Below are 14,508 nucleotides of genomic sequence, written 5' to 3'. Positions count from 1 at the left end.
GCTAGGCAGTATGTGTATTGTATGGTGTGTGGTATGATGAGGGAACTCACTAAGCTTCGTGCTTACAGTTTACATTTTTGGTTTCAGGTACTTATTCTTCGAAAGGAAATAAGTCGGCATGATCACAACGCATCACACTATGATTTCTGCATTATGAGATCTTTAGGAGTTGTACTCTAATATTACTTTTCTATGGCATGCTTTGGTTATTTGAAATACTGTTTGTTGATTATGAAATGGTTTTTATTCTACATTAGGATAATCCACTCTCTCCTTTCCTATTTATCTTGGCAATGGAGGGCTTGAACATTGCTATGAAAACTGCTTGTAACAAGTCTATTTTCCATGGATTAGAGATCCCTAATAGTGGCCAGATCATCTCTTATTTTTTTTACATAGACGATGCTATTTTCGTAGGTGAGTGGTCCCATTCCAATATCAAGAACATAGCTCGGATTTTGTGGTGTTTCCAGATTGTTTTGGGGCTAAAAGTAAACTTCCACAAATCTCGGATTATCGGTATAGGAGTCGATAGGATAGAGATTAACAGAAGGGTTGCCTCCATAGAATGTATGGTAGATTCTCTACCATTTATGTACCTTGTAGTCCTGGTTGGAGCAAACATGTCTCGTAAGAAATACTAGAAGCCAGTGATTGACAGATTTCACTCAAGGTTATCAAGTTAGAAAGTAATATCTCTCTCTTTCGAGGGTAGATTGACATTATTGAAATCGGTCCTTGGAAGTCTCCTAAATTACTATTTTTCTTTATTTTCAGCCCCAATGGGTATCTTAGATGAACTGGATAAAATAAGTTATAGGGCGGCGCGACTGATGAAAAGAAAAGGAGACACTGGATATCGTGGGATAAGGTGACTGCTTCCAAAGATGATGGTGTTTTGGGGATAGGCTCACTAAAGGCTCACAATGTTGGTCTAATAATGAAATGGGTTTGGCGGCTCCAAACAGAAAAGAAAGCATTATGGTGCAAAGTTATAGTGGGGCTACATAACCTGGTGAGAAAAACCGGGGGCATTTCTGGCAAAGAAAACCTTACCGGGCATGTGGCAAAATATCTCCAATGTCTTTGATTACACATCAAGACTTGGAATTTCATATGATGATTTATTCCAGATCCATATTAGATTTGGAAATAGTACGTTGTCGTGGAAAGATAAGTGGATTGACTCCATCCTGCAGCAGACCCGGTTCCCAACATTATACTCCTTAGAATCACGAAAAACATGCTTTGTTTACAAAAGAAAACCACGTGACAGCTTCTATTGGGCCTGGAGATCAAAGATTACCTCCATTAAAGCTTTGAATAAGTTACATGAGCTTGACTTCATTTTGAGTAATTATAATTTCCTACAAGGAAATGATATGTTCGGGTGTATACTCAATAATGACGGTGGTTTCACGGTCGGAAGCAGTCAGGAAAATCATAGACCTAAAGCTGACAGCAACAAGTGGAGTAAAATTCATGTGGAATAAGATTACACCTTTAAAAGTCTAGTGCTTCGTGTTGAGAGTTGTGGCGGGCAGGATCCCTGTAGCTATCGAATTATTGAGGAGAAGAGTTCAAGTTCCATCTATTAGCTTGCCATCTATGTGATAGTGGAATGGAAATAGCAGATCATCTCTTTATTAATTGTACATTTGCAGAATCTGTGCTGGAGGGGAGTCTAAAATGGTGTGATATTCCCTTCAGGCACTTCACCAACATTGGGGAACTTATCAATTTTGCAATGAGCTGGGGAAATTGCCCTAAGAAACGAAAATTGCTAGTTTCCATCATCAATTGTATCATTTGGCGTATCTGGAAAGCTAGGAATGAACAAAAAGCATAACATGATCTCACAATCTCCATCTAAGGTAGCTGATAATATAATCTTTCTAGTATATTCTTGGTACAAGTTCAGGGGAAGTAACAGTTCGTGTAGATGGTCGGAGTGGATAAATTGTCCGTTTAGGTGTGATCTTGTATGATTAGACCTTTTGTACTTCTTTGTTCTGGGCCGCGTCTAGCTCCTTGCTTGACGTTGGTTCTTTTATTTTCATTTTATTTGTCATCTCGGAAAAAAAAAGGGTGGAGGGGGGGGGGGGGGGGGGAGAAGCTACTAATATGTCCATACTGCTTTGAGTTCCAAACAAGTTATTAAGAAAAACAAAAGGCCCATACCTGTCATCCCATTAATTATGTCCCATGTTATTTATCATCTACAAATTCAATGTAATGTGTTGCTACTCTTATTTTTATGATTAACAGACAAACAATTAGTTACATCAACCAAAATAAGGCACGCGTTATACTTAACATTGAATAAAAACAACATCAAATACCATGCTAATTAAATTCACAAAATTATTAACAATATCAATTATATCGGTGAGATAAAAGAGATAAAAATACCTTTATTGGAGAATTTGGTTTCCAAAATCACAATATTGAATAAAAACAACATCAAATACCATGCTAATTAAATTCACAAAATTAATAACAATATCAATTATATCGATGAGATAAAAGAGATAAAAATACCTTAATCGGAGAATTTGGTTTCCAAAATCGTCAACAGTAGACACAAAATATTCCTAGGAGAGAGGAAATTGTTGGAACATGAATGTGAGGGGATCCAGATAACTTTGGCTGTCAATTTCGACCTGATTAGAAGGGAAAATTGTTTGAGATAAATATGAAATCGTCTTGAGATAGACATTGTAGGGTTCGAACATGAGTGGATGTAGGTTGCCATTCTTTTCTTTTAGTTCTCTGTTTTTTATCTCACGACACCTTATCAGCTTCATTTTTTTTTTCCATATTTTCTCTATGAAAAATAAAAAACCAATTAGGTGGAAAGAGAATCAATTTCTTTTTTCTGATTTCCTTATTCTCAATATCAAACAACAAAGTAATTCATTTTCGCTGACTTTATTTCTCTGTATTATAAAAAATTTATGTTAGTCGAGTTTAGATTATGTATGGAACCAATTCCAAGCATCCATTGTGTAAGCAGTACAAAAAACCTATTACATTATTAATTACATTCTGGTTTTGGGTTTTGATGCTATAGTTTTTAGCATTTTAAAAACTTGGGACTATAGTTGTAGAACCAAAATCTGTAGACTATAAATGTACATTTTTCTAAAGTTCAGGGTTGAGTTTGCATTTTGCACTGAAAAGAAATTCGAACGTCTCTATACATTTTATCTCAAAATCAAGCAAACATCAACCCCTTTTATCTTATCTTTCTCGTCCCCTCACTCTTCTCCAAGCTCTGCTTCAATGGCAACATCTTCAGCTCTTTCTACAGTCACCCTACGTTCATCCTCTCGCCTTTCATCATCCACAGCAGCCCTCATTACACCTACATCACTAGTTTTCCCCAAACAGAATCTAGAATTCCCCCTCCGAACTACCAAACTCGCTCGCAGATCGACATTACTCCGTCCTGTGGCCGTGGTAGCGGAGGAGAAGGTAGTACAGCTAGGAGATGAAATCTCGAATCTAACGCTATCAGATGCACAGAAACTCGTCGAATATCTCCAAGACAAGCTCGGAGTCACCGCTGCGTCTTTCGCTCCTGCTGCTGTTGTGGCGGCGCCTGGAGGAGCGGGGGCAGAAGCGGCGGCAGTAGTGGAGGAGAAGACGGAGTTTGATGTGGTTATTGATGAAGTTCCGAGTAATGCGAGGATTGCGACGATTAAGGTCGTTAGGGCTATGACGAGCTTGGCGCTTAAAGAGGCGAAAGAGCTCATTGAAGGACTTCCGAAGAAATTCAAGGAAGGAATATCGAAAGATGAAGCTGAAGATGCGAAGAAACAACTTGAAGAAGCTGGCGCCAAAATTTCAATTGTTTAGTTCATGATTTTGTGGTACTTTTTTTTTTTTTTTTTTTAATTTTTAATCTGCTGTTAATTTGTTAGTTTTTGATGATTGAAATTGCTCTTCCTATTGCAATCATAGTTCACGAATTGAAGGACATAATTTACTTCAACGGATGCAAATTTCAACTCAAATCTCTTCGCATTCGTGTTACTCTAGCTCTGATGATATTACAAAGTCTGTAACTTTTTTCATTTTAAGCTTGCAAAATGAGCTTCAATCTCGCTTAAAAAACGTGAAAGCATTTTGCGAATGCTCATACTTTCATTTTCTTATCAAACTTGAAGATGCATAGTCTCCAACCTAGTAACATATATTTGTAGATGATAATTAATTTTTGAATTTTGATAAAGATAAGACATGTAGGATTTAATTGCATTTAAGGTAGAAAGTGAATCGGGAAACAAGTTGGGCTGTGAACTTTTTATAAAACTATTTTTTTTAATATACACATCCATAAATTTTAAAGTCTTAAATATTGCAATTGCAATTGCAATGAATATTCATAATATCCGGGAGCTCCACAGCCTTTGACGTAGATGAACCAAATATATCAATTAATATGGATGGTCTATAAACATGTCGATTTTCCATTGTTTTTAAAATAACTTGCCTCATAGTGAAAGTCCTACTCTTCGAGTCCACCAAAGAGAAAACCTATGTTTGATCCATACATGCTTAATACTCTCTCACCCATCCAAAAACTAAAATCAAATCAAGCTTATGACTTTACTTCCAATGCGTCACTTAAGAAGTTCACAATCACTATTTCTTGGCAAAATCCCTAGAAAGCCTAAATAGAAAATGATGTCCCTATCAATATCGTATCGATACGCTGAATCATCTGAAAGATCTACAATGTACCGCATGTTCTTCAAATGTGTCGAATCATGTTTTACATCAAATTAGACATCTCTCGTCGATTGGAAATAGTAGAATCATTAGAGAATGCTTAAAAGAGAGTGTAATATTCTATTAATGATATATATTGGCCAATATTATCTATAAGAATAATTAGAAGAAAATCCAAATAGTTAAATAAATTGTTGGAATTACATAGACAATGGACAATGTATTTGATGTTAGGGCAGGATAACTTACTTAATTGTTTTGATAAAATTAATGTATCAATGTATGTGCAAATATGTAAAGTAGTATAGTTAATACTTAATAAGAATGCAAGTATGCAAATTATTATAATAATATTATTCTATTGGATAAGGTTGCTAGGTGTGGACAACATGTTATTGTATGTTACCACACGCAAAATGTGTCACATCATCATCCTAGTCATACATGAATGTTACAATACCCAATATAGAAATAGACAACATCAAATAACATGTAATAACATCTTTTATTTTCTATTTTTTTTTAGTTTTTTTATGTTTTTAATTTCTATACTTCCAATTTGTTTTTTTTATTTATGTCATAATATTTATAATTATCATATAAATTAAATCATAAATTAAAAATAACATTTAAAAAGTCAAAAAAAATTAATAAATCCTAAATTAAAAACAACATAAAAAATTACAACAAATGATAAAAACATTTAAAAACCTATAAAAAAAAAGACGAGAAAATTACATTTTTGACCTAAATTATTCATTTTCAGTACCATCGTAGATATGATCAGTCAAGCCTTTTCGAAGTTGCTTGTGTTTTTGTTAGTCTTCAATGTCAACGACTATATGTAAATATTCTATTGTCCCTGGTTGAAATTGAATGCGTCTAGGTTCCGTAGGCGAAAACTTCGTAATATTTCGTCATTTATCTTTAGTGACCATGTTATGCATTATGATACATGCATACATAATATCTCATAGAGTGTCCAACTCATATGGTCGTGTTGCATGTTCAACTATGTGTCATTTTGTTTTCAGAACTCTGAAAGCACGTTCCACGTCCTTACGTACTCCTTCTTGTCTTCTCTTGAAAATTTTGTCTCTTGGTTCTATCGGGTGTCGAAACGTCTTCACAAATGTGGAATATGGTGGATATATTACATCCATGAGGTAATACCCGAACTTATACTCATGGCTATTTACTTTGAAAGGAGCATCTGGTACCTTTTCCTGTCGAAATGCCCTGAAATATTGGTGACTGATCAAGAACGTTTACATCGTTGTTAGAACCCGCAACTCCGAAAAAATCATGTCAAATCCATAAGTCTTGTGACGCAACAGCCTCTAATACTAACAAATGTGATCCAAGATGACCACTTGTGTATTGAAATTTCCACGCCACATGACAATTTCTCCATATCCACTTTGTGCAATCAATGCTTCCAAGCATACCCATAAAACCATGTCGTTCTTCATGTACCACATATAGTTGTTGCATGTCATTCAATGAAGGTTTGCGCAAGTATTTGTCACCGAAGGTTTCGATAACATCTCTCGCCAATCTATACAAACTTTCTTGTGCAGTTCGCTCTGACATTATCATATAGTCATCAATAGAATCGAACGACTCCCCCAAAACCATAAGTTTGATTGCAGCATATTTTTGTAACCCTGTAAAATCCTGTTTACCTCTCGCATCATACCTCATTTGGAAATATTCATACCTAAATATATATATTTAATTTTTAAAACAATTATTTAATAATTTAAAGAACATATATTTACTTTTTAAAAACAACTATAATTATGGTACCTGTTTTCCATTGCATTGGCTATCCATTGAAACACATTCCGCAAACGAAACCCTCTTTTAAAATCGCTAGATTAGTAGACATAGTTATCTGCAAAATAATTGTGTACTAGACATCTATGCACTTCTTCACGATCTTTGTTCAACGCCACACATTTGGTCAGTAGTGGAGATGGCTCTGACGGTACCATGTCTATAGCATATCAGTACATCATACTGAGAGACATATCATCCTCGTTGATATCATGATTGTATAGATGAAACAAATCAAAATGGTCCAGTTTTTTGTAAATAGAAATATAGAAAATATAATAAACTTGATAGAGAGAATTTGATGAATTTTGTATGTAAAAATTTAAAGTTAAAGTGTGTGTATTGGAATTAAAATGTTTTTTTTTTTTTTTTTTAATTTGTAACAATTCCACAACGGTTAAAAAATAAACCCTTCACATGTGTTTCGTCCCGTTACCACCCAAACGCCGAATAACATAATGCTTAATAACGGGGACGGGGGACGATGTTCCACCCGTTATACCGGCGTTATTTGGATGCCACGTCAGAATGATGTGGCTCGCCGTTGCCCGCTCCCACCCGTCTAACATTAACCGTCTAGATCGTTTATGAAAGTTAATATGTACAATCGATGATTTTATAACCATATTATAGTGTATTAACATTATTTAATAAAATTAATGTCATAAAGGAGTAGCAAACCTTTTTTCTACAAAATATTTTTGTTCTGAAAACGTATTGTGATAAGGCAGGGAACTGAAAGTCTGGGACTTTTTCTTCATAAACTGTCGTTAGTTTAATTATTTTAATTATATTATATGGAAAAACAATTGGTATTGGCATTTTTTGTTTTAAAATAAAAAATAAAAAACGTTGCACAAGAGAAATAGAGATCTCTGGCTGTCCAAGTTTCAGAACTTTTTAGCTTCACTTGGGCCTTTTAATGGGCCGAGTTGAAAGCAGGCCATATTAATACATTTTAAAGATTTTATGTATAGGAAAATGGAAAATGTTTTTTTGGCTAATGGTTGAATTCAATTGGTAAATACATAAAAACCATAATATTTTCATATTTTCACGCAAAGTCATAATTGAGAAAATTTGTATCATTATTTTCTTCTGTCGGCTTTAGCCATAAATTTTATGTAAAGTTATTACTCTATTCCATTATAAAAGATACTTATAGACTTCACACTTTTTAAAAATATCAAAACAAATTATCAAATTGACGAAAAACAATATGAAAAAAAATGAAAGAAAAAACAAAAAATACGAAAAATATAAAAAATATATATAAAAAACGGAAAAAAATATATATATATAAAACCTAATTTTGTTTTGACTAAAAAATTAAATTAAAAGTTAAAAAAAAACATAAAACCGAAATTTGAACATGTGATGTAATATTTAGCAAACAATAAGAACCAAATTTGAACTTTAAACCTAATTTATGATTGATTTTGCAAAAAAAAATAATAATAATAATAATAAAACCATGAAAATTATTAAATGGGCTATAGTAACAACTATGTATAAAAATTTGTGGTCAGAACAAAAAAAAAAAAAAAGATAATAAAGTTTTTCCAATTATACTTGAAAATGTTGTTAATATATATATATATATATATATATATATATATATATATATATATATATATATATATATATATATATATAGAGAGAGAGAGAGAGAGAGAAAGATAGTTACGATTATATGAACTACAAATATTATTTGAATGCATGACTATTTATTGTCCATTAGATTAATATATATATATATATATATATATATATATATATATATATATATATATATATATATATATATATATATATATATATATATATGTTTGATTTGAGGGTACGTATAATTAAAATGAGATAATATGTACTATATAAATATAAATATAGTTATTTAATTAAAAATATATTTTAGTTTATTAACATATATTTTAAATAAAAAGATCACTTATTTATTGTAATATATATATATATATATATATATATATATATATATATATATATATATATATATATATATATATATATATATATATATATATGTATATGTATGGCTTATTTCATTTCAAAACCCCATATTAGTTTTTGTACATTAAAACCTTTATGTTTTTTAAAATATATAATCAAAGGCTTTGAGTTTGGTAATTCTAAATAGCTAAAAATGTTAGGTAATCGATTCTCAACGGTTTGATAATTACAATCCGTTATATTAGAATTTTTCATAAAATATAAGGGATTTGATGCACTAAAAACGTAATATGGTGGTTTTTTAATTTTTAAATGAAAGTAGATTGAGTTTTTTAAGGTCACAAAGACTTAAATAAGACTTTCATAAAATATAAGGGTTTTAGTACACTAAAAAATAATATAGTGTTTTTTAAGAATTAGATGAAAATATGTTCGGTTTTTATGAGGTTTTCCCTTTAAAAACATAATAATTAACTAATAAACAGTTTAATATTGTCATGTATAACTTCATATATATATTTTAGCAATAAATTTATATAAAATATACAATTTAATACAATACATTTTAAGTTTAATACATAAAATTGACAATATGATATAATACGATCTATTATACACTAATTTATTTATTTACAGAAGTCAAACTTAAACTCGTCCGTCACCACGACCAAATACCACATGTCACCACCAACCAACCGTGCCACTGTTGCAATCATTATTCCTTCCAAATCAAATTTGTTTATAAAATCATTGATTGATTTCTTAAATATTATATTCATAATTTAATAAACCAATTACGTCACTTATTCAGAGTTTAATGTAAAATAATTATAAAAAAAATACATTTTAACATATTTATACAACAAAAAATAAATATACTCACAAAAAATTAATACAGACATTCATACATAAATCATTCATCATTAAATATAAAATTCATTAAAGATTCACAGTCAATTAACAGTTTAAATAAAATAATTCACGGTTTAATGCAGTCAATTCACAATTTATAACACAAAAATCATAGTTAAAAATACATAATTCATAACTTAATAAAGTTAATTCAAAGTTTAAACAAAAAATATACAACCTAATGCATTCAATTCACAGTTTAAACCCCAAATATCATGGCTTAATACACAAAGTTTATTGCTTAATACAATAAATTTGCAGTTTATTACACAAATTCTACATTCAAGTAACATCCATGAAATTTTGAAAAATTTAAAACTTTTACATAAATCCAAAAACCATAATTTATTACATAATGTTTTCAAAATAGGTTTCAAATTAGAGTTTTTCCCATAAATCATAACACAAAATACGAGGAGGTGCACGATCAAGCCTTCGCCTTTCCACAATCATCTAAGGTACCTGAAACATAACCAAAAACTGTAAGCCCAGAGCTTAATGAGTCTTCCCCAAAATACCACCACATAAACATAACAGACAACATCATGCATAAATGAGCTTTCAGCCTGACTGGACCGCCTGAGCCTTCGGCATGACTGGACCGCCTCGTAGGGCCTACAACCTATCCGGACCACTCGTCGGGCCTTCGGCCTGACTGGACCGCCTCACAGGCTTTCCGTCTATCTGAGCCGCCCTGGGTCTTTTGGCATACAACATAAAGCAGTACCACCTCAACCTAACCACACACACACACACACGCATATCGACATATACATAACTCATAACTACATAGTCAATTAACAAGCAAGCATGGATCATACATATTAATAAGCATAGGATCATTCTATCTATCAGGATACATATTCAACAAATCATAACAGCATACCAACATCCTATCTACCAAGATAACCATCCAAAAAGGACCGATATTGGTGCATTCAACCCATAAGTACAGTGAGGAAAACTCACCTCACAAGTAGTGCTGAACCGGTAAAATCTAACTCCAAAACTCAGCTCCAGACTCAAAAGCCTACGACCACCATGTGACCATTTCTATCAAAACCCCGAAATACCTAAAATCGCCTCCAAGTTAAACTTGGTCAACCATGGTCAAAGTCAAAAGTCAATAGTCAATGTCAACAGTCCATATTGACCCAACTCATCGAGTGTACATTCCAACTCGTCAGGTTACTACAATACTTAGAGAAGCGAGAGAAACCCAAGCCAACTCGCCGAGTTGTCAGGTTAACGCATCGAGTTCCTACAGTATCCAGAGAAATGGGAAAACCCGAGCCAACTCGTCGAGTTGTCAAGATAACTCATCGAGTTTTCCTAGTCTTAACATATTCAACCCCTTCCTAGCGAATCTAATGCCTCAAACTATACATCTAATTCCCAAGAGCTGAAATACCATGTAAAGTTGCTAACTTTACGTCCATGCATGCCCCAAAGAGGCTCCAAGACTCAAGAAAGGCTTAATATGGGACCTAAAGCATGAACAAGGCCTAGAACTTGATAAAGCTTGCAACTTTAAGTCCAATGAGGCCATAAAACATCCAGATCTTAAGTAATAACTTCATGAAATGTCCAAACCCAAGAATGATCCCAAAATGAGCCAAAAATGACAATAAACTTCCAATGAAGAGATCTAAGCATTAGACGAGCGAGTTTTTGACTTTTTACCTCACAAGAGTAGCTAAACTCAAGGAGATTATGGATCTAAAGCTTCCCTCTTCAAGTTAGGCACCACCAACTTCAAGATCTTCAAAAGAACACCAAGAAAACACTCTTTAAGCTCACACACATTCAAATATAGGAGATAAAGCACAAGACTAGAGTTTCTAGACATGGGAGATGGGTAAGGAGGCCACCCAAAGGGTATAAGGCCTTCAAATGTGGTGCAACACCCTAAAAATTAGGGTTTCTTAATCATCCACCAACTCGCCGAGTTTTCCCTCACCCACTCGACGAGTTGGTCCAAAAATATTCGCAACCCAAAAGTCTTCAACACGTCGAGTTGAGGCCATCAACTCGACGAGTTCCAAAGAGAATTTGACTTTTAAGGAAATAAATTTCATACCTGAAAGTCGGGATGTTACAATTCAACAACCATATTATCAACTTAAAACTCTTAATACAATCAATTCATAGTTTAGTACACAAAATTCATGGTTTAATGTAGTAAATTCGTAGTTTAATGCACACAATCTATATTCATAGCAATAATCTCAAATTAAACTTAATTTTATACATTCATGTATGAAGGCATTTCAATGTATTAAATTGTGAATTAGTATATTAAGTCGTCAATAAATTTCATAACTTAATAAAAAAATTCAAAGTTTAATACAATACATTCATAGCTCATTTTCAAATATAATTTCATATATCTTTCACAATTTAATACATACACATGTTATATCATGATTCAAAAGAAAACATCCAAGGAACAACATATATATGAATCGTAAAAGATGATAACTTATCTAAAATCAACGAAGAATATGAGTGAGAAATGAAACATATCCTTACTCTACCACCAACATCATCATCAACACAGCTAACTGTTGGATAAGGTGTCTAAGTCCATAACTTATTTGGTATATACTTGACCCGACCGGCATGGTCCATTTGGGTTGCATCTCATCCAAACTATTATGGATAATTTTATGAGAGTTATACACATATGTTTATTAATATATTATGAGTTATAATATATTAATATGAAGTTACGTTATTTAATTAGTTTTAGTCTTAAATTAATTATGAATTAATTTAGAGATTAAAAGGAATACTAATTAAATTATGGGCTATTTGTTTTATATAGTGTGGGCTAATACTCATTTGTTAATGGGCTAGGCTTATGTGGAAGTCCATGGATGATCCATGGAGCTTTTAACCCATGGATCCTTGGAAAAGGAAAAGACATGGGTTACTAGGGTTTCACCCTAACCATGCACACTATATAAGCATGCTTATGGAGCATGAAATGGAGCCTAAGAGAAAACTAGTGAACTAGTGTGTGTGTGCATGTGTGTGGCCGATTTTATACAAGGTGTATACTCTCTCAAAGTTTTCCAAGAGCTTGTGGTGTTTGTGATTCCATTTGAGGCATTCACACTATTGGTGCTTGGCCCTCAAACTCCTTAGAACCAAACTCACCAAAAGGTATGTAATCTCTTCTAACTCTTTTATGTTGAAATGTTCCCTATGCCATGTTAGATAGGTTATAAACCTTGGAAAATTATTATTTTGCATATATTTAGACAAACATAGATCCAAGGTTTATTAGGGTTGCATGCACACTTAGGAAGTGTTAGATTGCTCAAAACCCAACAGTGGTATCAGAGCCTAGGCTTGCTTGTTTGATACTTGATGCAAAATAGTGAAAAAAGTCGAAATCGTTGCTGTCAGCATGGTGGACTCGCCGAGTCCATTGGGGGGACTCGACGAGTCCAAGGCAAACTTCAACCTACTTGGCGAGTAAGTTCATGCACTCGACGAGTAGGATCGAAAGAGTGTAGATTCTCGACTTTTGCTGCTGGAAATGGACTAGAAACATTACCCTAAACTGTTTTGGTGTTATAAAACTTATTTTAGTTGGTGTAATGGTTGTTCTAATCCATTTGCAATAGCATATATCAAAATTCCATGATTTTATGTGTTCATATAATTCTTGAATTTTTGATGATCATGTTCATGTTCTTATGAATTTAGAAAATGATAGGAATTATTTGCTGAATTGTTTAGGATTAATTCTTTATCATTTATGTGTTTTAATGGAGTCCATAATTTGTCCTCAAGTTATGGATTACCAAAGGTCACTTTCATTTAACACACACTTAAAACACATAAGTTACATGAAAATGAAGAGTCTTCATTTTTATGAACCTTTAATTCATAAGTTATGAAATGAAGAGTTTTGCAAAGTTACAAAACTTGCCCTCAAGTTTTGGAATTTGTAAAGTTTCACACACTTTAATAAACTTTAATTCCAAACCTTAGAGTTTTAATAGTTAAAATTCAACCCTTATACTATTTATAACATTAATGGTTAATTATTATATATATGTATAAGAATAAGTCGTTTTACCGTTAGTAGGCCTCATTCACGAAGCCGGTCTATAAGGTGGGTATAAGGTTGTTGCCTATAAAATGGCGACTTCATGGGTGTATACTCTCACCCACCGCTTGCTTGATCGGTGGAGGGTCGTTAGCCGAACGGGTAGAACAATGACTTTAAATCCTCATTAAAAGTATAATGAATATTATAAAGTAACTAAACTCTTTTAATTCCCAATCTTAGTTATTTTAGGAAAATGTGAACGTGGTGCTAGTCCATGGAATTCACACTTTGTACCTTACCAAGTCGTTGGTGGAGCGTGTGTGGTTAACCGGCACACTAACTAGGACTAGTAAGGATCACGAAGGGTGACTTAGTGTTTGTCATAGATCAATGGAGCGTGTGTGGTTAACCGGCACATTGATTAGGTGATAATATTAAGAGTACCAAGTGAATTAGCATGGTTATTCACACATTGTTTTGTGATCCTCGGCATCCCAGTCACAAAACTTGAAGGGCACAATCGAGATTGAAACATGCCATTGAAAAGTTCAATGAATCTCAAAAGAATTTAGGAATTTCAAATCCAATTAAACCTAATAAATCATCTCGTTTTCATGGTGGAAATTGGTGAATCGTCATTCACCTACCTTTCAAATATATTATTACTTAGATTACGGCATCCCTCTTCTAAGTGTAATATATTGTGATTGGATCCTAGCCTTAATATTACATTTGGGTGTCTTATTAAGGATCCTAAATATCTAATCTAAACTTACTTTCTTCTTTCAGATATCTTCCAACACTAATGCTTCAGGCTCTAACCCAACTGGTTCTTTCTCTCTCATGAATCTTTGTGGGAGGGTCATCTTTGATGGTTCCAACTTCATGGATTGGATTAGGAACATCAGGATGGTTACTCGTTACGAGGACAAGGAATATGTCCTCGATAAGGAGTTAAAAGAACTTGATGAGTCTACTGCTACTCC

General features: G+C 33.0%; 2 protein-coding genes across 2 annotated transcripts; one reads left to right on the top strand and one right to left on the bottom strand.

Annotated features, from left to right (window-relative positions):
- The first annotated feature begins 3,209 nt into the window (after window positions 1-3,209).
- Window positions 3,210-4,019, top strand: LOC145044173 (large ribosomal subunit protein bL12c-like). Its single transcript, XM_078993012.1, has one exon. The coding sequence runs from the start codon at window positions 3,286-3,288 to the stop codon at window positions 3,859-3,861; it is 576 nt and encodes a 191-aa protein (XP_078849138.1). The 5' UTR covers window positions 3,210-3,285; the 3' UTR covers window positions 3,862-4,019.
- Window positions 4,020-6,045: 2,026 nt separating this feature from the next.
- On the bottom strand, window positions 6,046-6,557 carry LOC145040965 (uncharacterized). Its single transcript, XM_078988845.1, has 2 exons — window positions 6,547-6,557; window positions 6,046-6,457 (listed from the first exon to the last, which is right to left on the bottom strand). The coding sequence occupies exons 1-2, from the start codon at window positions 6,555-6,557 to the stop codon at window positions 6,046-6,048; spliced, it is 423 nt and encodes a 140-aa protein (XP_078844971.1).
- Between the last annotated feature and the right edge of the window lie 7,951 nt (window positions 6,558-14,508).

This window comes from Lactuca saligna, chromosome 4 (assembly GCF_052625555.1).
Source record: "Lactuca saligna cultivar CGN05327 chromosome 4, ASM5262555v1, whole genome shotgun sequence".
Lineage (NCBI taxonomy): Eukaryota > Viridiplantae > Streptophyta > Magnoliopsida > Asterales > Asteraceae > Lactuca > Lactuca saligna.
The sequence above is the reverse complement of the archived record's forward strand: the minus strand, read 5'-3'. Positions and strand labels throughout refer to the sequence as shown.

What these genes read in the sequence shown, in the direction of transcription:
- LOC145044173 (XM_078993012.1), top strand. Translation starts at nt 3,286, where the DNA reads ATGGCAACATCTTCAGCTCTTTCTACAGTCACCCTACGTTCATCCTCT.